The 27,571-nt window shown below is 38.6% G+C and overlaps 1 protein-coding gene across 1 annotated transcript in view; it reads left to right on the top strand.

The window, feature by feature from the left end:
- The first annotated feature begins 334 nt into the window (after positions 1–334).
- Positions 335–27,571, top strand: part of dnajc7 (DnaJ (Hsp40) homolog, subfamily C, member 7) — a 35,602-nt gene continuing 8,365 nt past the window's right edge. Inside the window, exons 1-9 of the mRNA XM_063038105.1 lie at positions 335–467; positions 14,584–14,672; positions 16,647–16,771; positions 18,208–18,321; positions 19,046–19,120; positions 19,905–20,023; positions 22,554–22,707; positions 25,990–26,154; positions 27,190–27,281. Of these exons, the coding sequence (XP_062894175.1) occupies positions 397–467; positions 14,584–14,672; positions 16,647–16,771; positions 18,208–18,321; positions 19,046–19,120; positions 19,905–20,023; positions 22,554–22,707; positions 25,990–26,154; positions 27,190–27,281 (1,004 nt within the window). The 5' untranslated portion in view covers positions 335–396. The remainder of the gene's footprint in view (positions 468–14,583; positions 14,673–16,646; positions 16,772–18,207; positions 18,322–19,045; positions 19,121–19,904; positions 20,024–22,553; positions 22,708–25,989; positions 26,155–27,189; positions 27,282–27,571) is intronic.

The following is a 27,571-nucleotide window of genomic DNA, read 5'->3' as shown; positions in this document are numbered from 1 at the left end:
TGTTGGGAGTATTGATGTCAATCATTGCCAGAGCTGGAATTTTAAAAGAGAATAATTGCCAGTGCCAGCCCTTATTGATGCCAATCATTGACAGTGCTAGCACCTTCAATGAAAATCATTGCTAGTGCTGGCTGTATTGGTATCAATCATTGCCTGTGCTGCCAGCATTGTCTACCATGGCCACTGCTCTAAGAATTGATTCTACCACTGCCAGTGTTTGGTAGCATTGCAGAGAATCTTTTCCACTGCCGGCAGTACCCTGCTGCCAGTGCCGGTGGCAGCACTTCTCCCTGGCACCAGTGCAGGGCGAGGTACTCCCGAGGGCTTCTCTTGGCCCGCCCCTGGGCGGCCCCCTTCTTGTTCCGGAAGCCGGTGCCCGGTTACAGGTGCTAAGAAATGGCGACCGATGACTGCGATGTGGCGATGGTTTCGGAGTGCGATGTGATGTCGGAGGCGGAGGCAGAGAGGTATAAATATAAGCGGGAAGGTCGGGAGAAAAGGGGAAGTCCGGCGGGTGGTGGCAGCAGGAGGTGGGAGTGTGGAAAGCTAGGCCGCCGGCAGCGAGCCTCGGCCTCGAGTAGAAATGCGGTCCGAGAGTCGTGGCCTAACGTTGATACCGTGTGTCGGAGCGAGGCTGCAGGCCCTGGGACCGAGTAACCGACCGCTTCCAATAGATCTGGAAACGACAGTTGTCGGGAGGAAAGTCCGAGGCTGGACCTAAGACTTGGGCCTCGGTCGTTAAGTGAAATGGAAGGTTGAGATTTGACCGAAAATAATAACCGCCAACCACCAGTATTTATTTAAACGGAAACTTGAATTAGAATTTCCGACTTTTATTTTAAAACGTAATAATCCAGAATCAGAATTAGAATTAGGGTTATTATCACTGACATGTGACGGGAAATTTGTTACTTAGCAGTTCAATGCAATACATAATGCAGAGAAAAAATAATAAAATATATTAATAATAAACAAGTAAATCAATTACGTATATTGAATAGATAAAAAAACGTCCAAAAACAGAAATAGTGAGGTAGTGTCCAATTGTACCTGCCCTTTATTGGACAGTAGATCCTAATGGTAATTTGTGTATAGATAATGTATATAAGAACTACTCTGATAATTCAGTCAGAGTTAATAATTTCCAAAACATTAAGTACTGAGATTTGGGGATCAGAAGCAATGTGGATCTTTCTGGTGCTGACACTACCCACGTGGAATTTTGCCTCAGGAAGGAAACAGGAATGGTGCTTCCATGAAAGTCTAGAACTTTCCGCTTACACATCAGATATTAATATACCAGTTGTATTTTTCATACATCAGCATTGTACACTGCCTGAGAAGACTGCTTTAATTCCCAGATAGTTCTGTATTGATTAATTTGATTAGTGCATGTGATCAAAATGTTCTGGGCTATGCTGCAGCCAAAGATTACTCATTAAAATAATGGATTTTTGTTTTCTGGTGTGTAAAGTAGCTACTTTCCCTTTAGATATAATGTTTTCAAATAAAAAAACACTATGCATTTATAAATGTATATATTATACCTGCAATTTATTTTATTCCAGTCAAATATCTTTTTATTTGGATATTACACCAGGATCACTGTCTTAAAATTGCAATTGGTCAGATATTAGAATACTAAAGCCTTTTGCGGAATATATAGTATCTAATTGAAGTACTTAAGATGATAAAAATGTTGCTGTGATTTGCCAGGGGCACTCTCACCTTTGAATCTGCTTGTTATGGGTTCAGATCCCATTTCAGTGACTTGAACATTGAATTGTACATGAGGAGTGTTGTAGAGTTGGTGATGCTCCCTTTGGTTGAGATGTTAAGTGGGGGACGTATCTGCTCCCTCAGTTGTATGTCAGTGATCTTACAACACCTTTTTGAAGAAAGGCAAAGGAGTTTGTGCTATCCCAGCCAATGTTTACCCTTCAGTCAACCTAAAAATAAGTTATCTTCACATTGTTGCCGTGCCACATTTCCTAAATCAGAATTTCTTTATTGACTTAGATGATTTGATGCTTTGAAGGACATCCTCAACCCAAGGCATTTCATGAAATAATTTAATGGAGGAGCTGGGGAAAATGCGGCAAGATAGACTACCTAAACACCATTAAGAGCAGGTTATATGACAGTAAAATACTGGAAAATTTGAACATTTTTCCAAGTTCTTCCTTTTCCTCGACCACCCACCCTCAATGGCAAAAAGGATGTTCATACTGGGTAAAACTTGGAAAAAATTGAGACTGAAAATTTAAGAGGCATTTGGATTCTGGGAAATTTGCAACTAATATAAACTGGACAGGTTGTACCTAGATAGGATCAGGACAAATATCCTCATGGTGGGAGGGCTGTGTTTGTTAATGCTATCCAAGAAGAGGGGCTGTGCTTAAAACTAAAATGGCAGGAGAAAAGGAACTTGAACAGGGAGGTAGAGAAAAAGGAAACAAGGAGAGAACTGAAAGGCAAAGGGTAGCAAGAGGGCTAATAGTATAATAAAGAAGAGTCTAAAGGTATTGTGCCTTGTTGTGCGGAGCAGTTACACGCATTCAAATCAAATTAAAATCAAATAAAATTTAATTATCATTCAACCATACATGGATACAACCAGACGAAAGTGTTTCTCTGGGGCCAAGGGTTTCTCTGGGGCCAAGGTGTGAAACATACACAGCACATTCAAAATAACAAGCAAAAAAACCATATATAGTCCAAGACCCTGTGCACCATGTCCCACAAATTTGTTACTGTTGCTCACTTCTATTGTCTGCATGATTTTTTTCCCCTCGCTGGACATTGGGGGTTGCGCTCTTTTGGTTTCCTTGCTTTGCGACTGCCTGTAAGCAAACACATCTCAAGGTTGTATAATTTATACATATTTTGATAATAAATGCACTTTGAATCTTTAAAATTGATGGTACAGTTCCAGGCAATCCAGCCTGTCATTCCACTGATCAAACACTGGAGAGGAGCACTGAGGGGAGAGGCCAGCCCCCAATCAAGCACAGACGCCACACTACACTGCCTCTGTTGTCTTCTCTCTTGGGCTGCAGCAGCAGGCAAGCCTGCAGCTCAAGGCTTGATCCTCGCTACAACCAAGGCTACGCAGCTGCCACACTGCCCGTCTTACCACCAAACAAGGGAAACAGGCCTGTGGCATCTTTTATTATTAATATCCAGCAGGGTCTTGTGATCACAAGAGAAATGTACAAGACAATTTATTTGATTTGGTTGTCTATGGGGCCCCAAGTTGCAGTGGTGATGTGAGGGAGGGAATACACAAGAAATTCGAAATGTGTACAACAAGAATTCAACTATACTTAGTAACTTCAACTTACAACTGATCAAACTAAATTAGCAGTAATATTGTGGAGGAAGAATTCCTGGTGATTTATTTATTTTGGACCAATACTTTGAACTAATTAGAGAACAGGCTGTTTCTAGACTGAGTATAGTCCAGTGAGAAAAGAAGAATTAACAGTTTTGTGGATGATTCTTGGTGAGGAAGATGGATTGTGAGAACTGGCAAGGAACATAAAAATTGACTTTAAAAGCTGTTAGAGCTATGTGGAGAAAAAAGTGTTAGTGAAAACAAATGCAGTCAGTAATTGGGAAGTGGGAGCTATGATTGTGGATAAGAAAATTGCTGAGCAATTAAACATTTGGGCTCCATCACAAAGAACGACTTGCTCAGGCAGGCAACCTGGTCAGAATGAACGAGTTTGGCCAAAAGGCCTGTTTCTATGCTGTATAACTCTATGAAGACAAGTAACTTCACAGATATGTTAGGGAAACAAAGATCTAGCAAATGGGAGGAACTTGAGGAAAAGAAGAAATAGTGTTGGGGGAAGTAATGAAGGTAAAGGTTGACAAATCCTCAGAGTCTAATATTCTACATCCCACAACATCCTGGAAACTGAATGATCATCCTTCAAAATTGAACTCTAAGCAGGGTGAAGGGTTGTAAATATAACTTTATTTTTAAAAAGGGAATACAAGTATGGACCTATTACCCTAGCATTATGCTAGCATTTATTATAAAAGATGTATAAACAGGACACTTGTAAAGCATATCAGGTTTGAATAAAGTCAAAGTAACGCACACAAAATACTGGAGGAACTCTGTAGGTCAGACACTATGTATGAAGGAAAATTTATTCTGAATTTCCAGCATCCGCATTTTTTGTTTTTGCATGAAGGCAGTATTGGTTTAGCAAGGGGATTCTACTAGTTTTCTTTTGAGGATGTACCTGGTAGAATAGATAAGGGAATTACATACTTACGGGGGTGGTGTAACATACTGACATTGATTGAAAATTTCTTGAATGAAAGGAAACGAGGAGTAAATATGTCTCTTTCTGAATGCAGTGCCATACAGATTAGCTAATAGTGATTTAGGGCCCTGCTGTTTACAATATTTATCGATGATTTGGATGAGGGAAGTAAATGTAACTCCTGCAGATTTGCAAATGACACAAAGCTGGGAAATATGAAAAGAGGATGGAAAGGGGTTCCAAAGTGACTTGGACAAGTTGAATGAGTGAACAAATACATCACAGATGCAGTTTAATGTGCATAAATGTTAGGTTATTCATTTTGGTTTTGAACCAAAGGTAGATTGGAGAAGAAGAATGTACAATGAATCCCAAGTGTCCTTGCCTGCTGCTCAGTGAAATGAGCATTCGGGTGCACCAAGTAGTTAAGAAAGCATATGGTATGTTGGCCTTCATTGCAGGAAGACCTAAGGATTGAGCAAGGATGTCTTGATGAGACCCTGGTGCTTTGTATGCATTTTGGCCTCCTTGAGGAAAGAAATTCCTGCCATAATAAAAATTGCAACTAATTTTTACTGGGCTGATTACCAAGATGACACATTTAATGTTTAAGGAGAGGTTGGTTTGATATTGGCCTATAGTAACTGAAATACTGGAGAATGAGAGGAGATCTCACAGAAACCTAGACATTTCTAACAGGACTACATGAACTAGGCACAAGAGATTCTGCAGATGTTGGAAATCCTGAGCAACACACAAATGCTGGAGGAACTCAGCAAGTCAGGCAACACCTAGGGAGGGGAATAAACAGTTGATGTTTTGGGCTGAGATCCTTCATCAGGACTAAAAGCAGGAATGGCGTTGCTGATGGTCAGAAAGGCCAGGACCAGGAGTCACAGATTCAGGATACAAGGTATACCATTTAGAATGTCTTCACCCAATGGGTACTCAATCCTCAACTGATGAAGGCAAGCATGCCATACACTTCCTCCCCAATGACACTGATCTCACTGGCACTTATCCTGGAAAGCAGAACGAGTGCTACATCTGCCCCTACACTGCCTCCCTCTCACTACCATTCAGGGCCTCAAACAGTCCTTCCAGGTGAGGTGACACTTCACCTATGAGTTTGTTGGGGTCTGGTGCTCCCGGTGTGGTCTCCTGTATATCGGTGAGATCCGAAACAGATTGGGAGACCACTTCATTGAGCACCTACACTCCATCCACCAGAAAAAGTGGGATCTCCCAGTGGCCACCTATTTTAATTCCACATCCCATTCCCATTCCGTTATGCCATTCCATGGCCTCCTCCACTGTCGTGATGAGGCCACACTTAGGTTGGAGGAACAACACCTTGTATTCCGTCTGGGTAGCCTCCAACCTGCTGGCATGAACATTAATTTTTTGAACTTCCAGTAATGCTCCCCCCTTCACCATTCCCCATCTCCCTTCTCCCTTCTCCCCTTTTACCTTGTCTCTTTGCCTGCACATTGCCTCCCTCTGGTGCTCCACTCCCCCCCCCCCAGCCCTCTTTCGCCAATCAAATTCCCAGTTCCTTTACTTCATCCCTCCCCCTCCCGGTTTCACCTATCACCTTGTATTTCTCTCCCCCCCCCCCCCCCACCTTTTATATCTTACTGTTTTTCCCTCCGGTCCTGCCAAAGGGTCTCGGTCCGAAATGTCGATTGTACTTTTTTCCACAGATGCTGCCTGGCCTGCTGAGTTCCTCCAGCATTTTGTGTGTGTTGCCATACGCTTCCTTCACCCTGTCTACCTGTGTCGCCAGCTTTTGGAAACTTTGTAATTGTATTAGCAAACAACCTGCTGAAAGAACATTTTGGGTCCTAGGCCTCCGCTCTACAACACCCTAGAGGGCCCTGACATTCACTGATTAGAAAGGTTTAGTATATAGGTAGTGAAAAGTACATACAGGAATGAATGGTTAGAGATGTTTACATTGGGATTTACCAACAAACATGGGCCTTAATTCAGTAAGTAATTCTTTGTAGTTTTCAACCATTCAGTTGTTTTGGAAAGCATTCTTTTTCGCTGAAATGTCCTATCAAAATGAGTTTCTACTTGTTTCTATAGAGTTAAAACGGGCTTAAGTAAATTGCATTGTTCTCTTTGAAACTGAAGTAGGCAAAGGGCTCCCTCAACTCCATTGGAGGAATTCAATCAACACTCAAAATCTTAACCTTTAAGCATTTAGATGTGTGACACCTGTTAAGTTTAATTTATAGGTTTCTGATTTTATTAGATAAATGACTTGAAGCATAAGGTTATATTGATAACCTTATCCATTTGGGAGCAATATACAGTATTCCATTTCTGAAGATTCTTCCCAGCTTGCTCTGGTTGCACACTGATTTCATGCTAAAGGCATTTTATTCTTGAATGCCCTCATTGCTTTGAGTTTGCGTATCACTCAGTGTAGAACTGAGTCATAGAGTTCAAGTGACACCACAGGTTGATCCCTGCTTTTAGTTGAAAGCCTTAGGCTTGGATGCCAGAGGGAGAGAAGAATTTAGAATTCTCTAAATTTTGTTTGTCCTTGTTGATAATTGGGATTGCATGGTGTGTGTCATCCAAATAAATTAACATAATATTAACACACTCCACCTTCTGATTTATATGAGAGTGCTACCAACTGAGCCAGTTGTATTTCATAACATGCATATTACCCAATGTTAAGAGTTATTAGCAAATCAATGTTTTTTTTCCTCCTTTTTGCTTTTGGATGGAGCTCCTTGTGGACTATAATTTTATAACTAATCTCATCTCTTTTTGAGAATTCAAGCACACTTAACTCACTGCTCAGTAAACCCACAACAAGTAATCTCATTGCTGATCATTGACTTAGTATTCATCATGGTTCTAATGTGATGAATCTGTGGAACTCATTAACTCATGACTGTGGAGGCCAACTCACTGGGTATATTTAAAGTGGAGGTTGATAGGTTCTCAATTACTAAAGGTGCCAAAGGTTGCAGGGAGAAGGGAGGAGAATGGGATTGAGGGATAATAAATCAGCCATAATAGAATGGTGGAGCAGACTCGATGTTCCAAATGGCCGAATCTTCTCCTGTGTCTTGTGGTCTAAAATACACTGGTGCAGGACCATCTTATTAACTCACTCGGGGCAATTCACAGCAGCCACCTAACCTACCAACCCACATTCCTTTGGGAATCAGAGCACTAGGAGGAAACCCATACATCACTGGGAGAAAGTCCAAACTCCACAAAGAGCAGCAAAGGTCAATGGCAGGGCAAGGCAGTGGCTCTGTTAGCCACATTATTATCCTCTACACCTTGAATTATTCGATGGTTAACTGAAAAATTACACATTGATCTATATACCTAATGTGCCACAATTAACAAGTTTGAATGATCAGCTGAGCTATTTTTTTCCAATTGTACTAGTGCTTGAAATATGATTTAATCTTAAGAGAAAATATAAATTAACTGCAAAAGTAGTAGTATTTACAGCTAAATATGATGCTTGATAGTGATTAAATCATTATTATAAACTTTTGAATTTTGTTCTCTTAATAATTCCAATTAAATTTCCCTCATGTAATTGGTCTGTGTGAGTTACACACGAATCTGATTATGCCGGCCAAGTGATGAAAATAGTTTATGTTCAGTAGCTGTCCAGTTAAAGGCTTTTGGTAGAATAGAATTTGTCTCTGTATGTTTCTTATAATATTGACTTATGGAGGAGCATTTCAACTATCTAATTATTCTATATTGAATATATTTAGGTAAGGACCTGAAAACTCAGCTTGCTAACATGAGGCCGATGTAAAAGATGACAAGAAAGCGCAGCAATGATTAGTTAGGTTTTGAGGAGCTGCTGTTCTGGGAATGTCAAAGACATGCCAGTGATAATAAATCTGATTCTGATTTTGCAATCTGAAATGTGAACTTTGAATTAATCTTTAAAAATAAAATAATACCTGAGATACACAATAAGTGAGAAAGCATGTTTCAACAGAGAAACAGTTTCAGGTCAGAGACCTTTCTTCAGAACTGGAAACTTGAGAAAATACATGAAAAGCAAGCTAATTACAGATGCTGGAGATCTATTTATCACATTTAACAGATCATTCTCCATAATTTCTGTCATCTTCAAAGAGATTCTTTTCCTTTCTGCATTTCACAGGGACCATACCCTTCGCAACTTTGTGGTACGCTTTTGCATCCTCACCAACCACCTGTCTTCGGTACTTGCCCTTACAACTGCAGGCAATCTTAACACTTGCCTCTTCTTTTCGCACCATTCAAGAACCCAAAGAGTGTTTCCATGTGAAGCAACAATTCGCTTGCATCTCTTCCAAGTTAGTGTATTGAATTAAGTGTTCATAAACTGGCCCCCTCTGCTTTGGAGGAACCAAACACAGATTCAGTGATTGCTTTGTGAAGGTACCTGCCCTCAGTCTGCAGGGTTGATTATGAGCGACCCATTACCTGTCAGTTTAATTTCCCATCCCTCTCCCGCTGTAACCCATCATTCTGTTACAAGGATGTCCAGTGCAAGCTGTGGAATAGTGCCTTATCTTCTGTCTAGGCATGTTGCAACCACCTGGACTCGTACTGAATTCTACAGTTTAACGCAACTAGATTGCTGTCTGTATCAGTCATTCATCTGTGATACTGACTTACCCGGTGACTGTTTCATGCTCCTTTTTTTTCCTTCCCTCTGGGAATGGGGGACATGCACAATTTGACCTCACAGGCTCTTCCTGCTCTACATTTTGTAACTCCTACATTCTTTTCTCTATCTTTTTGCTTTCGAACTGTTCCCATTCACACAGTGAGAGATAAAATTGTTTACCACTTATTACTATGTTCTCTGCAGCTTTACCAGCAAATCAGCTATTTGCAGATCTTCTCAAAACATTATGCTGCACTGTGGACACTTGCTTACCATTTTCCTACAAATCACTTAATTCCTAATTACATGCTGCAAAGAAGAACTACAGCTAAGAGATTTGTAACTATATTTCCCTTGTAGCCATTCTTTTGGGGAAAGGAAAAACTGAGGGGTAATTGGATGGACATCCTCGCACGGTAAAGCTGTTTGACGAGGTAGATATAAAGACAGTGGTCTTGACATTATATTCAGAGGTGAAGTGATCTGAAGAAAACTGCACCAAGATCTATTGATCTTTTGACTTGGGTTTCTCATTTTCTTACATAGTAATGCTTAAGATTAAATTTGAGAACATTAGCAACATTGATGTCAAGCTAAATGAATAATTAGTTCTGATGGATTCTGTCAGAAAGCAGACTAGGAAGGAACAATAAACAAAGCACGAAATAATACATAAGATAGAAGCTGAAATATGTTGAAGAGAATCGAGGGAATTACAATGCAGGCAAACTCAATTTTTTTTACAACAGGAAATTTATAACTGAGTAATATGAGTTGGTTAATGCAGGATATCTTTAACATGTTCTCTCAATTTGTGTAACAGAACATAATCTTTTCAATTACCAGAGTAATTAATAAAATTACTCATCACATATCTAATTTATTTTACTTAGAATACTTCAGATGTAAAAATCTAGGCCATTTCTGGGGATGTTCAAATCTGTAACATGTTTGTCATTAATCATCTAAGGAATTATTGGCTGTCCCTGTGTAAATCAGTGGGTTTTACAGATGACCTTAAGTTGATTTTGTCTACAAGTCAGAAAATACACAAAAAGTCACTCTATGGTGACTATATTTCTGCAGTATTGGAAAGAAAGGCATCAAAATAGAAGGCTGTTAAACACAATTACTGAAATGGAGCGAGGGTGGAGGAAACTAGTTTTGTCACTCATAGGAATGAACATTGGACTTTTGAATTTAATAATATTATGGGAGGTGATTTGTATGTGTGGGTGTCCAGAACTTGGGCGCTCATAACTTGGGATGGCCTGAATGGAGAAATATTTTGCTCCTGCTTTAACTGGCATTGAGATACTAAACAATAATTTTGATAATTAAGGGGACAAGTGAGCAGGGTTATACTGTTGGCTTGGAAGAAGTGGTTTGGAAAAATGTATAAACATGTATATTATCCACTTACAGTTCTGAAAACGTTTTAATTAATATGATAGAAGAGATGGTGAATGCAAATAGCCCCTGGTTTAACAAAGTTAGTTCTGCAAATTTTCAAAATCATTTGGAGTTTACTGGATTATTTTTGAACTGCAGTGCCATTGGATTGTCACCCATTTTGCTAGCATTCAATTAAATGCAGAATTGTTAACAAATGATGTCTGGTGAGAGTTAATCATACATCCACTGCTGATTGTAGCAGGTAGCAGAAGAAGTTGAAGTTGATTGTCATCTGACTGTACATATAACCAAACAAAACAACATTCCTCCACACCACGGTGAACCCAGACAACATGTATCACACACAGCACATAAACCAAAATATTATACTACAAATAAGTTAATGAAATATAATTCAAAATGCATGTAATAAAGCACAGCACAGGTAAACAGTATGGTAAACAGCTCACTGTCCTAGTGACAAGACCTCAGTGGTGGCAGTGCCTGAGGAAAGAAGCCATTACCCAGTCTGGCAGTCCCAGTCCTGATGTTTCTGTACCTCCTTCCAGATGGTAGTGGGTCAAAGAGATTGTGGGACAGGTGGTAGTGATCCTCAACAATGCTTTGGGCCCTCTGTCTGCAGTGCTCCCAGTAAATGTCACAAATGTTTCATCCATTGCAATGTTTTGTTTTTAAACAATTAGAAATTTTTCATTGTGAGTAGGGTTATTTATGATATGTTCGCTGTATTAATTCTGTCCACCATAATTTAAGAAGTTGGTTGAAAATCACTAGTGATTTTCACAAATACAGCCACATGAAATTAGAAACTGGAACTTGCTGTTTGCATTTTACTCTTTATCATTACTCAGTGATTGGGTACCTTTGCTCATGGGAAGGAAGGACAGAGCAAAACACACACAATGCTGGAGGAACTCAGTAGGTCAGGCAGTGTCTATAGAACTGAGGGACAGGTGATTTCCCTCAATATCATAAACACAAGATTCTGCAGATGCTGGAAATCTTGAGTAATACACAAAATACTGGAAGAACACAGCTGGTCAGGCAGACAGAATCTTTATTTCACTCCATAGATGCTGCCTGGCCTGCTGAGTTCCTCCAGCATTTTGTGTGTCCCCCAGAATATGTTACCTCTGGAGATTTGTGGTTTTTGGAACCTAGGAAGCCATGACAGAAGTGTGTTAGTGCGACTGCCAAGTTGGGCTGCTAAGTAAGGAGCACATGACATATTCAGTAAATTCTATATTGGAAATTTAGGTCTCTTGTTAATTTACCTTTTCACGGTCTTCAAGGTTTTCAAGATTTTTGATGGAATGAAAGTTGCATAATGTTTTTCACAACCTTGGTTATTTCTCAGGGAAAAATATAGGTAAATGCACTTTGCTTTTAGCAAGGTCCCACAATCAGCAATTAAATAAATGAGAAGAAAATTTGATTTGGTGCTCAATTGAAAGATCAGTCAGGACATTAGAGCAGCACTTTGAAAAGCACTGTTGGATCTCTTGCATGCTTGCTTAGTGCTGTGTTGAAATGTCATCCTAGATTAGTCTTGGATTTGAACTTGTAACTTTGACTCCTGAGCCAAATCAGGCATTGCATTCTTTCTCAATCTGTCCATGCAGTTCCCTGGATCAACTGTGTGAATATTCAGCATTAGTTAAAAGAACTTGGCTGTCAGTTTGAGAGAATGCAGTAGTGGTTGTGTTTAGGTAGTACTGAAGTACTCCAGAGTAGGAAATTTAATCACAGCCACTTAAACTTGCGATTGCTTTAAAGAAACATCCTTCAGCACTCCACAGATATATTTCAGATAGAAACAGATGAGATTAATAACCACAAGTACTTTCAAGAGATGTTGCAGCAATGGCTTCTATACAGAGTTCTGGGCAATATCACTGGTTAGGCTGTACAACAGATTCGTTGGAAGGCAATTCTTCTGGATTCCGGGTGTATCAAATGTCCTCTCGTCATAGTACAGTTTAATGCCATAACTCGAAACACCAGAACATTGAATGGCCTATGTGGCAGCACGATTGTGAGTCAATTGTGTTAAACAAATCTTAAATATCCATGCTGCAGATAAATCCTGGGAGATTAACATCTTTATTTCAGTGCTGTTGACCACAGAAGACCTATGTGTCAGCAGTTAATAATGTGCTCATAAAGTTAAAAATGTCTTTGTAATCTGCATTCATCAAAGACAGGCTCTGGGTTCTTGCTGTTGATTATGTCTGTTCCCTTTGACTGAATGCTCCTTTTAATGAGGGCAATTCTCCCACGAAGTAATATTTTATTTTAGTTTATGGAACCACAAAATAAAAGATACAGCTTCTGAAGTGTTAAAAATCATGTGTGGCACTAAAAGCAATCCACACTGATCAGATCCAATTTGCCTGAGACATTGCATCTGGTGATTAAACCCTTAACCAGCATAACTTATTTCTTTGAATGTATTCTATGTAATTTTTAAATCCATAATTAAGACTAGCTTCAAAACATGTACATCAAAACATACAGTGAAATGGGTTGTTTTGCAGCAACAACCAGCTTGTGCTGGGGCAGCCCACAAGTGTTGCCACGCTTCTGCCGCCAGTATACCATGACCACAACTCACTAACCCTAACTGATGTCTTTGGAATGTGGGAGGAAACCAGAACACCCAGAGGAAATCCACGTGGTCACAAGAAGAATGTACAGACAACGACAGCTATAAAGCGAATGTGCTAGCCACTACGCTATGTGCCGCAGTTTTGCAAAACAAAGTGACTTGCAGATCAATTGTTTGCTGTCTTTACTTGGAATAGCGGTTAGGAAAATGGGGCCGGTGTTGTGTGCTTTCAATATTTAGTCAATGCCATATTAGGAACAAATAAAGGACTACTAGGAGGAGTCACTTAAATGAGGAGTGTTTCATTTGGCAGGTAGTTTTATCATCAACCAATCCATTTAGGAGTCTGGAGTTGCAGGAATAACTTCTAATGTTACTCTTTCTATGTATAGATGGAGCTTTTTGGTATTTCATGCACTTGTCAAGGACGTACATATACTGTGGTATTTGAATGACTTCACCCAGATATCTTGCTGTGCTTGTGAACTGATAATTAAGGCTACCTTTCAAAAGTCTTTTTTGGAACATTTCTCTTTTCAACTTCCATTGTGTTTCATATTTATGTCATTAATGTGCCCCTCTGTAAGCATGTTAATTATTGCTATGTTCACATTCTAATTACTTTCTCCTTGACAGAGAATTTGCTGGAAATATGAATCATATTCTAAAATAGATGCAACAGTTCATGAGCTTTGGTGGTGGTGTCACTTGAGACGTACTGTAAATCTACCTTTTCATTTTGGTGCTGATGTATTCACAGATTCACGGCAATTTTTGTTTCAATTTTAGATTTTTAACTTTCATTTTCATTTCTCAACTCTGCTGCTTGAGTATCAGACAATTCCATCATTTTTTTTGGAAGTGGTTGCAGACTGGCTGAGCATTCAAGGACAAATCTCGTGTCCCTCATTTGGTATTTGGGTCTAGTGCCTTCAGTGCAGTATGAGTGGAATTAATTTTTTTTGTATCTTCTCAAAGTGTGCAATCCTTGAAAAGCCCACACTTGCCTGACACTCTCTGTCTGCCAGAGGGAAAGAAGAACGTGGCTGTTCTTAATCATAGAATCGCTGTTTTGCAAATTGTAAAATGTTGCTGATGGTATCTGCCACCAGCGTGGAAAGGTCTAGGGGAGTAGAACTTTGTGGATTCAGTGGTTTCCATTACTACAGATGATTCAGTCCTGTGGCCCTAATCTCTTCACTCCTTTGTCAGCTGTTCCTGGACATGAGGTCCACAGGTCAGTCTGTCCATCTCTGATTACCCTGAGAAAACTGGTTGGTCAGGAGTTTTTATTTGTTTTACAGCAATCAAATGTGGGCACTTAAGAGAATGTAAAAGTCAACCATATTAGAGAGCACATTTTAGGAGTGGCTGATTCCTTTTTCAAATTGCATTCATGAACCAGATTGAAGTCAGTTGCCTATTTCAAAGGTGTATGTAAGCCATAGGAATCTTTCACAGGTTAAGGTACTGCATTTTATTTTGTTGAGTAACTCAAATCTCAAGCATGTTTAAGATTCTTCAGAATGATTGAAAGGCAATAGTGGAATATTATATTGATGTCATAGCATTGACATGTATTTAATGCATAAAATTAAAGCTGTTTTTTTAAAATTTTACAGAAGGGCTGAATCATTTAAAGAAAAAGGAAATGAATTTTATGGGAAGAAGGACTACAATGAAGCATACAATCATTACACAAAGGCAATAGGTAAGGATATGATTTAAGCCATTACTTTGTCATTAGTGTGGATTCATGAGAAACTTGGAGACTTTTTAAGTGGACACAGCAGTTACGTTTTAAATGCTGGAGTTCAATTAAAACGATCTGCAGTTTTCAGGACTATTACTTCTCAACTATAATTTGTAAATGAAAACCTAATCAATTGATAAAATTAAAAGGTCATCTCTCCGCTTTTGTAAATACTGTTTCATTTTGATAATTTTACTCTTTTGTTGGCTGCTGTATTGAACTTGTGCAATTTGTAATATCTGATTGAAGAGAAATTGTTATGGGAATACATTGCAGAAATTATGGGAATTAAAAATTTGTCATAATGTCATACTTGTCTTGAGACAATTTAATACTAAAAATGGCTACTGAGCAAAACCTGAAAAATATCCAAAAATTATAAAAATACACAAACTGTGGCTACATATATTTGTTATGTGGATCTTGAATTTTAATCTGAATTAAGCTTAATTGGCAAAGAAGATGTTACATAGCATCTGAGGAAGAATATGCCAGAGGAGTTTGTTAAACCCAGGGAAACTGAAAACAGTTACCATGATACTTTCCATATCGTAAAACAAGGTTAACAGCTGCAAGGGTACAAGTAGCCTCAGGTGCCTTGGACCAGGGGTCCCCAAACCTTTTGCGCACTGCGGACCGGTTTAATATTGACAATATTCTTGCGGACCTCGCGTGCGTTCAAGTTCAACAGTGGGCGTGGCAGGGAATGAAGAAAGGTGCAGTTGACTCATATCGGTTCATATCGCCAAATCATATTGTTTCCTTGCGGTCCGGTGGTTGGGGACCACTGCCTTGGACCATTCATTTCATCACTACTCGGGGATAAAAGCAGGCATGAAAGTTAGAAGAAGGTATGATCAGGCTTGATTCTGTTGGCACCTTTGGTTAAATGGCCTATATACTTTGATGCAAGGTAACAGAAAGTCCCTGGCAGCTGCTACTTAAAAATTCAGAAAGAAAAACAAATAGAAGAAAAGAAAGAAAGAAATATATTTTTGCATATTTCTTTTAAAAACTTTATTGCTAAGCTTCACAAAGTACTAGTATTGTCTTTCTCTGTGGTTTTTATAATTTTTTTTAATCTCAGAGGCTTATTAAATCTGGTTTTATGCTATTGTGTTAGCTCGGGTATATTGTAAAACATTTGACTTCTGGTTAATTTTACAAACTTATATTTCAGAATAGCACTAGAATACTAATAGTTTGTGAAACTTGGGTTTTTTGCTGCTCCCTTATATAATATGACAAATAAAGTGATCATCATCATACTTTACCACCAGCTGCCTGTCACCTACCCATCCTTCAGGTATGGAAAACCCACTGTTTTTATGAACAGTAATTTGAGGGTGTCAGGCAAACATATGAACTAAAAGCTGTTTATGTAATACATAATTAGCAATGGTATTGATGTCGTGTAGGCCAACAGTAATTTCTGTAGAGCAGGAGTTCAAGAAAAGTGCCTGACATCTCCACAGAATGGTGAAAATTCATTCTGACTAAACTATTACAATTAGTAGATTTATTAACTGGGTATGGGTATCATAAGCAATTCTTACTTGCCCTTGAGCTGAGTGGATTGTGGAGTTGTTTCAGAGGGCATGTTCACATTTATTTTCATTTGCCAAGAATACACAGGCAATTTTTCTCTGAATGACAATTGGTAAACTTTTCACTTTGTTTTGCATCAGTTTAGTGGTCTTGTTGCCATTATTATCGATACTAGCTCTTTCTTGCAGAACTTTTAAACTCTTCCACACCCCTGCCCCAAACTGCAAAATGGTCTCTTGATTAGCAATATAGTCTCAAAGATTGCTCATGGAGTACTTTACCAAAATTTATATGAAATGGGTTTAAATTAATGTTGATTTTTATATAAAGTATTCATTTTGGAATGCCTTCTAAAATAACTTAAGTATTCTTTTGTTTAACCAGATACCTGCCCTAAAAATGCCAGTTACTATGGCAATCGAGCAGCTACTCTTATGATGATGGGTAAAGTCCGGGAGGCCCTTGAAGATGCACAGCAAGCTGTGAGGTTGGATGATACTTTTGTGAAGGTATGTCATGGATGATCAGTCTGAAACTTAGTTATGTGTGATGGTGAAACTCCTGTTTTTATCTCCCAAATAACATAAAACACTTCCCTCAAACTTGTAGGCATTACATTTACTGCTTCACATGGTAAGTAAAAGAAATTTGTTCCCTTTAAATCTACTTGGTGATTTACAACCCAGAAGTAAGTGTGACTTCTGAATGTATTTGCATTCACTCAAACCAGATCATTGTGAATTGTTTTATTTTTGGAATGTATTGAAACACTTCCTTAAAAGGTAATGTATCTTTTGAGGATATTGGAGGTCACATCTGTTAAATTTTTATAAATAGTATATAGATGTATCTTCATAGATATTCAAATTAGAGCTTAAATATTGGGGATCGATCTCATTTTTATAAATTTGCACATGTTTACTTTAGACAGTGAATTAACTAGGGCATTTTCTGGAAACTAGCAATGCTTGTTAATTGTGACTCTGCTGAAAAGCTGAAGAGCATGACACAATTTTCTTGTTATCTTTTCTCGAGTGTAAATACTAGATATTTACCAACAAGGCTAGTACTGATGGAAGCGGTTCAGAGATGTAAATATTGAGATGCATAATTTATCAGTTCACTTTTCCCACTTTTCGAGCAAAGATCCCAGTGACAAATCCTAGCTTAATATATTGTTCAAGCAAAGTTCCAAAAGTTAATGTTCAAGTTACAATAACAAAATGTCTGTGTCATTGGACTAGCAGACAAAGTTATAGATTGTTGTTCCAAAGCCTCGTGTTAAAATTCCATTCAGGTAACTAAGGAATTATGTAATTTTTTTTTAAAAATCCACAAAATTGTCTTTAAAAAAAAAACATCTGATTCACTAATGTCCTTAAGGGAAGAAAATTTGCCATCCTTGCCCCCTTTGGTCTATACATAATACCAGGCCCTGCAATATAGTTGATGACCCAGGACAATTAGGGATGTACAATAAATACTGCCATTGCCAGCAGTGTCTTCATTCTGCAAACGAATATATTAAAAACATAGCCTGAAATGTGCAAGGTTCCAAATACTTATGTAACCCTCAAGTTCTGTTGGCTGCATAAGTCTAGGGAAGACAATCTCTGGCCCATTACATTAGCAGTGAAACCTTTCCCAGGGTGTTATACTTATAGCATAAATAATTAGATATCTACTAATGATTAGATTTCATTGATGTTCTCATGGTAACCCCAGTTTATTCTAACATGATTTCATTGTTTCATTTCTTAGCTTATGGCATTACCTCTCCATGAGTTTCTGATGTACACCAACAAAACTATTTCTGTCTTTAGGTTTTGAATTTATTACTACTTAAAAGTGAAGAGGGGGTTGGAGACCTTTCAAAAGCACATTTCATTCTGTGTCAGCAGTTCTTCATGTTACAGATTTTTCAAACACTGTGTTCTAACTTTAGGGTCACCTGCGAGAGGGGAAATGTCATCTTTCCTTAGGGAATGCAATGGCTGCTCGCCGGTGTTTTTGTAAAGTTCTGGAACTGGAAAGTGACAACATTCCGGCACACACTGAGGTAAGAAGCATATCTCTTGTAATTACCTCCAGCTCTTAACTTAGCAAACATAAATACATGATTCTAATGGGGAGATAGAAGGATGAATTGTGTTAACAGCTGCAGCCGAAGATCAATCCTGCTGCCAGCAAACTGTAATAAGCTTCCTGTAAAATCTTGATTCAAATTCAAATAGGACAAGATATCAAATTCTTTTCAAAAGTGAAATTGATTGTTAAAGGAGAGTGGTGCTGAGACTGAAGCAGAAGCCAAATTGCATTGCAAAAATAAGAAAAAATCATACAGGGATCTGTGTAGTTAAAGCAAGTTGATTTTAATTTCTGCAGAGGAAATAAATTTTATGAAGGCTGATAGTTTTGAAGGGATATGAGGATATTGATATTAAAACAAAAAGAGATTAAGAGGAATCTGACAGGCAAGAGTTAGAAGGACATAAAGGTGGTTCTGGGCTTCACTGAAACAAAAGTATTTAAACATAGTCTAAGCATTGACAGATGACTTCTGTTTCTTCTGTCCAGTACTTCTCTCCTGTGTGCTTCTGGGCCTATTTTATCATACACACAAAATATTTGGACATCATAAATCTGGTGACACACAGGACTGTGCTGCCTAATGTTGTATGGTAGAGCTAACTTATTCCAAACCCAGGTTTAATGTTGAGATTTATTTGAGAAATTTGACATTGTACTGGACCTTCAGTTTAGCTGTCCTGTTCTGTCTCTAGTTGAAGAATGCAGACGCAGTATTGGAGTATGAAAGAATAGCTGAAATTGACTTTGGGAAAAGAGATTTCAGAAAGGTAATCCTCCATTCCTTCATAAGTATGTTAATAAAAATGAATTAAACATTAACTTGTAACAACTTGGGAATTAAAAGATTTTTTAAAATGTGGTAATACCTAAGCATCCAGCTCAGAGAAGAAAATTTGGGGAAACTGAAAATGTGCGAAAATTCAGTGAAGTTTTTGGTTTATGGCTTTGCAAGTTGATATAAGACAATTTCCACTTATCCATTGCTACTAAAATAGAATTAATTGATTTGAACTCAAAAGGTTGAACTGTTTAATCACCTCTTAAATGCATTCTTCCCCATACTCTGGCAAAAAAATTGCATGCTTTCCGTAGCTGGTTAGTATAACCTGCCGTAAAGCTGCAGTCAACCTTTACTTAGAAGTTTGTCCTCTGTCACGTGCCAAACGCCCAATATAGCAGCATCAGCACGTTGTTCAAAATTTGGCCATTAGTGTTACCGGAATCAAATTTCTGAACCAGTGCCCAATTCACAGCCACTGCAGTATTGGAGATTTAGCACATTGCAACCAAAGATAAATTTCTATTCCAATGCTTCAATACCAAAACGTGGCTTATGAAAGCAAATGCACCCACTGTTTTAATTCTTTCTGATTCACTTCTACCTACTCTATATTTGACTTATTTTTCTTTAACCTTTTGAGTTCAAGTCACTTAATTCTGTCTTAGTTATTGAAAGAATTCTTGTTCCTTTCAAAACTCCCTTTGAATTCTGATTAAATTAAAGAACTAATTGCACAGTGTCCTATGTCATATCTCTTTGACTTATCTCAGGTTGTATATTGTATGGATCGTGCCCTTGAGTTTGCTCCTGTCTGTCACCGCTTCAAAATCCTTAAAGCTGAATGTTTGGCATTACTTGGTCGCTACCCTGATGCTCAATCAGTGGCAAGGTATATATTCATTTTTGAGTGCTGTGACCTTACAAATGTTACTTTTCATTTTTAAAAAATATTCTCCACATTCCACAAGGGTTGTTAGTTAGTAGTGGGTGGCATGGTAGCGTAGTGGTAATCCTATCACTTTACAGTGCCAGTAATCTCCGATAGGGGTTCAATTCCCGCTGCTGTATGAAGTTTGTACATTCTCCCCATGACCGTGTGGGATTCCACTAGGTGCTCCAGTTTCTTCCCATATTCCAAAGATGTATGGTTAGAGTTAGTGAGTTATGGGCATGGTATGTTGGTGCTGGAAGTATGGCGACACTTGAGGGCTGTCCCCAACATAATCCTTGGACTGTGTTGGTCGGCAATGCAAAATGATGCATTTCACTGTATGTTTCAATGGTTCAAGGTAATATTTATTATTAAAGTATGTATGCAGTATACAACTCTGAGATTCGTCTTCTCCAGACAGCTACAAAGCAAAGAAAACTGTGGAAGCCTTTCAAAGAACAACGTCAACCCCCTGCCCCCCATACACAAAAAAATACATTATGCAAACGGCAACAAGAACATCAAACCCTTCCCTCCTCTCTCCCCGTGCACGAAGGTACAAATCGCGCAAATGGCAACAGAAGCGTCAAGTGCCCATGCACAAAAAACAAAATGCACAAACAGCAAGAGCATCAAACCCCCAAGCGCAAAAAAACAAGTCATGCAAACAGCAACAAGAGCATCAAACTCCCAAGTGCAAAAAAATTATGCGTGGCAACAAAAGCATCCAATGCCCATGCACAAAAAACAAAATGCACAAACGGCAAGAGCATCAGACCCCCAAGCGCAAAAAATTGTTGAAACGGCCCCGTGTGCAAACAAAAATTGTGCAAATGGCAACAAGAGCATAAAGGCCTCACGCGCAAAAAAATTGTGCAAATGGCAACAAGGACATCAAACCCCCGTGTGCAAAAATAACAAGTCGCATAAAGAGCAGCAAGAAAGAATGAACAAAAACATAGAATATAAAAACATGTAATCAAGAGTCCAGTTGAACTGCAGTCTAATCCATAAACCACAGACCCAGAACTTTGTACATGTGACAAATAAAGCTAATCTTTAACTGTAGGCCACTTTGCATTTTGAGCAAGTAGATTAGTAAAAAATCATTGGTTTCTTCCATCTACACCAGTTTCTGAAGAACAAAGCATGCTGTAGATAGAGAAACAGGCCAAATATAGATTTGGTCAAAGTCAAATTTATTGATATATACTCATGTATGCACAGGTGCAATGAAAAATTTACTTGCAGCAACATCACGGGCACACAGCATTGAACGCACCACCTTCACAAGAGCAACATGCATTAGGCATGAATTATACAAGAAAAAAAAGACAAATTCCATTGTGCTGCAAAATGCTCATGGTGGTGCTATAATGAGGTAGTGATTAACGTTGTGCAGATTGGTTCAAGAACTGAATGGTTGAAGGAAAGTAGCTGTTCTTGAACCTGCTGATGTGGAATTTCGGGCTTCTGTCCTTCCTGCCCAACGGTAGTGGCAAGAAGATGATATGGTATGGATGGTGGGAATCCTTGTTGATAGGTGTTGCCTTCTTGAGGCCAGCGCTCATGTAACTACTTCTGATGGTAGGGAGAGATGTGCCCATGATGTATTGGGCTGAGCCCGCTACTCTCTGCGTCTTCTTACATTATTGTGTATTTGAATTGCTATGCAGACCATATTAAAACCAGTCAGGATATTTGTATCTGCAGAGATTTGTTAGAATGTTTGGTGTTCCTGATCAACCCCTGTTTGAAAAATGTATATATTTATTGGGCTTTGTTGTGATGCCTTCTTTCAAGTAGTCTCGGTGATCTGCCACAAGCGAAGACTGTGCTGTCATAGTGTTGCCAATGTCCAATGAATCAAATGAACTTGTATCTATGCTATCTAAGCTATAGGCAGCCAGGCATTTTAATTCCTTTACCATTAAAGGCTGCCTATAGTTTTAACAAAGTAATGTACTGTTTTGTTTCAAACTTTATGCATCTGATGATAACTAGTTAGTTATTTTTGTTTTAAAAAACCTGTTCTGCCCTTTCTGCTTGTTCTTTCTCTTTGAAGTAAGGACCCAATTAGGCACGAGCTTGTTGGACCGGAAGGGCCAGTTATTATGCTATATCAATAAATTTAAAAATACACCTCCCTGTTCTTAACTATCATCCTGCAATAACTTTGTTTTTGAGTATTTACTCCAATTCTCTCTTGCCACCACCACCAGTTCAGATTTACTCAACTCATTGCATTTAAAAACAACAAAAAAAAAGAATCTTTTATCAAAATTACTCAATCTGTGCCCTCAGTGTACTGACTCTTTTTGTCAATAGAAGCAGTGTCTGCACATCTACACTATTAAAACTCTTCTTTTTCACTAACAAGACTGACAGATTCTCTGTTAATCTCTGCTCCAGTATCAACAACCCCCACATCTTTTAATTTGCCCATACAACTAGGGTATCAACAATAATTTGTCTGTTTTTGTTTCAGTGATATTTTGCGGATGGATTCAACTAATGCAGATGCTTTGTACGTGAGAGGACTTTGCCTTTACTATGAGGACTGTATTGAAAAAGCTGTGCAATTTTTTGTCCAGGCTTTAAGAATGGCACCTGATCATGTAAAGGCTCGACTTGCATGCAGGGTAGGTACTGATAGCCCTCTTACAGGGCCCAGAGACAAAAAGATTGATAATGTTCTTACTGCAGTAATTTTTTTTTGTGTGAAAGGGACTTCTTTCTGATTTAGTGGCATATTGAAGTGTTTAAAATGATTAGAGTTCTTTTAAGTGTCAGTCACAGGAATGATGGGAGACTTGATTCCATTTTTTATATGCAAGTAACTGGGTAATGATTCATCTAGTTATTGTGAAACCTGAATGAAAGGTTGCCAACAAGGGTAAAAAGAGGGGAGGGAGAATGGAATGCACCAAGTAGCAGGTTTAGAGGAGAAACAGAAACTCAGGACGTTTCTTGAATTTTGTTTTAGCTTGCCAGCTGGTTGTATTGGCTATGGCAGTGATGAAGCAACAAAGCCAAATAAAATGTTCTAAACTTAAATCGTCTTAATATTTTTACAAAAAGAATTGCAAATTGCTTTCATTTTTCAATTCTTTATAATGGTGGATTTTGCATTTCTGTTATCTTGAAATAATACTTTAAATTCCTGGGTGTCACTATCTCAGAGGACCTGTCCTGGACCTATCATGTAATATAATTGCAAAGAAAGCATGATAGCGCCTCTACTTCCTTAGGAGTCTGCAGAAATTCAGCATGACATCAAAAACTTCGACAGACTTCTATAGATGTGTAGCGGAAAGTGTACTGACAAGCTGCATTATGGCCTGGTATGGGAACACCAATGCCTTTGAATGGAAAATCCTGCAAAAGGTAGTGGATTTGGCCCAGTACATCATGGGTAAAGCCCTCCAACGATTGAGCACATCTACATGAAACACTGGTAGGAAAGCAGCATCCATCATGAAAGAACCTCACCACCGAGGCCATGCTCTCTTCTCGCTGCTGCCATCGGGTAGAAGGTAGAAGTGCCTCAGATCTTGTACCACCAGGTTCAAGAACAGTTACTACCCCTCAATCATCAGGCTCTTGAACTACACTCATCTATTGAGATATTTCCACAACAAATTATCTCACTTGAAGGACTCTTTATCTTGTTATTTCTTGCTATTTATTTATATTTGCATTTGCACAGTTTGTTGTCTTCAGCATTCTAGTTGATCTTTCATTGATCCTGTTTATAGTTACTATTCTGCAGATCTGCTGAGTATGCCCACAGGAAAAAGAATCTCAGGGTTGTATGTGGTGATACACATGTACTCTGATCAAATTTACTTTGAGTTTTGGGTACTGGTATACATACTTGTGCGGGTTTGATTTAGTGAATCTGTTTGAGTGTTCATCTGTATTGCCTGAGTAAAGCTTGGAGTGAAGAATCAGATGGCAAACTTTCCAAGGCTGTGATCTAGCCTGTTTGATTTTCATAGAAATATACAATGTGGAAGCGAAGCCACTCAGTCCACCTAACCAACATCAATCAAAATATTGCTATCTAACATAATCCTAGTTTCCAGATCTGAGTTAAGATCTTATAGAATATGGCACTTAAGTGTTTATCCAAGTATTTTTGATTGGAAGAATATTTTTGGGCAGTGAGATGCAGACTACTCTCCAGTTCCTTCCAATAATTAAAGATAATACAACTAACAGAAGGACAAATTTCATAACACTTGTAATGCAGATAAAAGCACTCAGTAATCGTTAAGCTATCAGGTGCATTATGTCTAAGTAGAATAAAATCAGCCTTGATGCATGAGGAAGAGCTTTGGATCAACAAGTAATGTGAATGTATTCCTGTAAATCAGATGGTCAGTATTTGCATTGAATGGATTGTTTTCTGCCATTCTCTAATTATTCACCACTGAATGTTGTATATTTTTGTGAATTGGTATAGTAACCAATAAATCCTGTATTATTAAAAGCATTGTTAGATCATTACAATTTGCGTAGTTATAACCAGACCCTGTGGAAGACTTCATAATATCTGCAGTTTTCGGCATAAATGCAGAAATTTGTTTCAAATATTTTACCAGTTCATGATACTCAAGTAATTTTATAACTAAAACAATATTTTCTGTTATCATCTTGCATGGGAAGCAAAATGTTTGCAGTAGCGACTGGGACATAGAGGAGTAGTTTCTTCATTTGCTTTAAATAAATCAAAGCCATAAATAATCAATTGGCTGTTGTCTCAGATATGTTCCACAAAAATGTAAGAACGTTGTTTTTACACGGCTCTGTGGATTATTGTGACGCTAAGATGTACATTGTACAAATTCATTTTTTTATCAGCATTACAGCTAAGCAATGACAATCACAAACTTCTAGCCAAAGTGACTGGGAAGTCCTTTCCCATGGTACATTTCTAAAGTACAGGTGATTCATGAGTAATTTCATGTTTGATAGTAGAATAGTTCAGTGGTTGAGGCAAAACATTTTCATGGTGGGGGTAAACCATGTGAAAGTACTGCTGGAAATCAACCCAAAATATCGACTAATGGTCCTGATCCAGGATCTCGACCTGAAACGTCCGCTTTGACATTTTTGCCTCCTCAAATGCTGCTTGTCCCACTGAGTTATTTCAGCATACTTTTATTTTTGTTCTGAATGCTTTAAGTACAATCAGTTGATGCTCTTCTGAGTCTCTTGAATGAGAAGGTTTGGAGGGGGAAGATTATGTAAACTTTTTAGAAAAATTGCACAAGGTTTTTTAAATTTTCCTTTGAACATATTTGCCACACCATAAAATACCCTTGTGTGTCTATTTTATTTTATTAACAGTTATCCATTAATTTCTGCAATTGCATTCAGCAACAGTAACTGTTTATCCCGTCAGTGCATTACTGGCTTCACAATGTCAGGCACTAGCAGCATGAACAACTGAAGCTACAGTTGCACTGGTCCCTGTCATGGTTCCTCAACACTGAAGCAGGTATAGCTTCAAGATAACTAGTTTCTAACGTTCATTTCATATGACTTGTGTGAGGGGCTGAAATGAAAACTCAATGCATAGCTTGTCATTCAGTGTCTGGAAAATGGAGGAAACGGTAATATTTTGGGTGGGGACCCTGATCAGCACTATCGAATCTAATGAGTATTGTTCCTGAAACGTATCTCAGGTGCCTGAGAATGAGCTGCTTGTGATCCTTTTTTAGTGAGGAAAAGATGCATGGACACAGAAAAGAGGTTTTTTTCTTTTGAAATTTCTGTTACTTTTAGAATGTCTTGAACAATTGAAATTTCAATGGAAGAGTTTTCGTGGTAAAGTGAATATTTATGCTCAGATGTTATTTTTTGACGTTTGACCTGAAACAACAGTGTGGCGGTATTTGTTTTCTTTCTGCAAACAGAATGCTAAAGCATTGCGAGCAAAGAAGGAAGAAGGGAACAGGGCTTTTAAAGAAGGATCATTTGACAAGGCATTTGAACTTTACACAGAAGCTCTGAAAATTGATCCAAATAACATCAAAACTAATGCTAAATTGTACTGTAATCGGGGCACAGTAGGCTCCAAGGTAAGTTTCTTGTTATTTTTGTTATTTAATTGTTACAAGTGTAAAGTTTACTGAAACAGTTGTGCAAGTAGACAGTGTGGTGAAGACAACATTTAGCATACTGACCTTCATCAGTCAGGCAATCAAGTTATGGAGTAGGGCCATAATGTTGCAGTTAAGTAAAACATTGGTGAGACAACACTTTGAGTATTGTGCACAGTTTTGGTCACCCTGTTACAGGAAAGACATTGCCAAGCTGGGAAGGGTGCAGAAGAGATTTACAAGAATGATGTCAGGAATGGAGGGCCTGAGTCATAGGGAAAGGCTGTCCATCTAGATCTTTACTCTTTGGAGCTTAGGAGAATGAGGGGTGATCTCATAGAAGTTTATCAGGTCACTCGTCTGAGTGCTACTGGTAACATGTAACAATCTGTGGAATGCTCTGCCTCAGAAGGCAGTGGAGGCCAATTCTCTGGATGCTTTCAAGAAAGAGTTAGATAGAGCTCTTAAAGATAGTGGAGTCAAGGGATATGGGGAGAAGGCAGGAACGGGGTACTGATTGTGGATGATCAGCCATGATCACAATGAATGGCGGTGCTGGCTCAAAGGGCCGAATGGCCTACTTCTGCACCTATTGTCTATTGTAACCCAGTACTACCCGTCGCGTGGTCAGCGACTAAACCGGCTCCCCCACCTGGTGAGGAGGGTGGCTAGACACCCTGCAGGACTAGAAACAAGACCTGTCAAAGGGCGGATGAACCCTCTCGTAGGGTCAACGGCCATCTAGCAAACACGTGCCGTGAAGTGCAGAAAGCTGTGAAAGGTTACCACAGATGACTGGAATTAGGAGTTGAGATTGTGAACAAACTAGTTATGATTTTAAATGATGACGCATCTTTGAGAGGCTGGCATTTTCTTGTTCCTAACATCTACAGTGAAAAGTCCATGTTATAGTTGGAGAAACACAGTTGTAACAAATAAAATATGGTTTATGAAAAACATGCTTAAAAAGTTATTAAGGAATACTAAATTTGTTGGTTGTTGCGTGTTTTACAGCTCAATAAGATGCAGCAAGCAATAGAAGACTGCACAAATGCAATAAAACTTGATGACACATATATCAAGGCTTACATGAGACGGGCACAGTGGTGAGCAGCATGTTTGGATTGAATTTCAGCTTTTCATTGTGTCAGAATGTGCATTTGGTTTGACCTATGGCATCACTGGGAATTGGATTGAGACTTTGAATTTCACAAAGCACTTACAGGCTGCTGTCAGACTTTGGCTGTCACTCTAGTTTTGGACAGGAGTTTAAAGAAAATATTGGGATAGAAATTGTTCCCATGTTGCTGCTATCAATTGTACATTAAAATGGCAGCTGCATGTTATATTCCACTTTAACGTCAATGCAATGGCAGTGTAGAACCCTCTATCAAGA

Source organism: Mobula hypostoma, chromosome X1 (assembly GCF_963921235.1).
Source record: "Mobula hypostoma chromosome X1, sMobHyp1.1, whole genome shotgun sequence".
Classification (NCBI taxonomy): domain Eukaryota; kingdom Metazoa; phylum Chordata; class Chondrichthyes; order Myliobatiformes; family Myliobatidae; genus Mobula; species Mobula hypostoma.
This window is presented reverse-complemented; position numbering and strand designations above follow the sequence as displayed.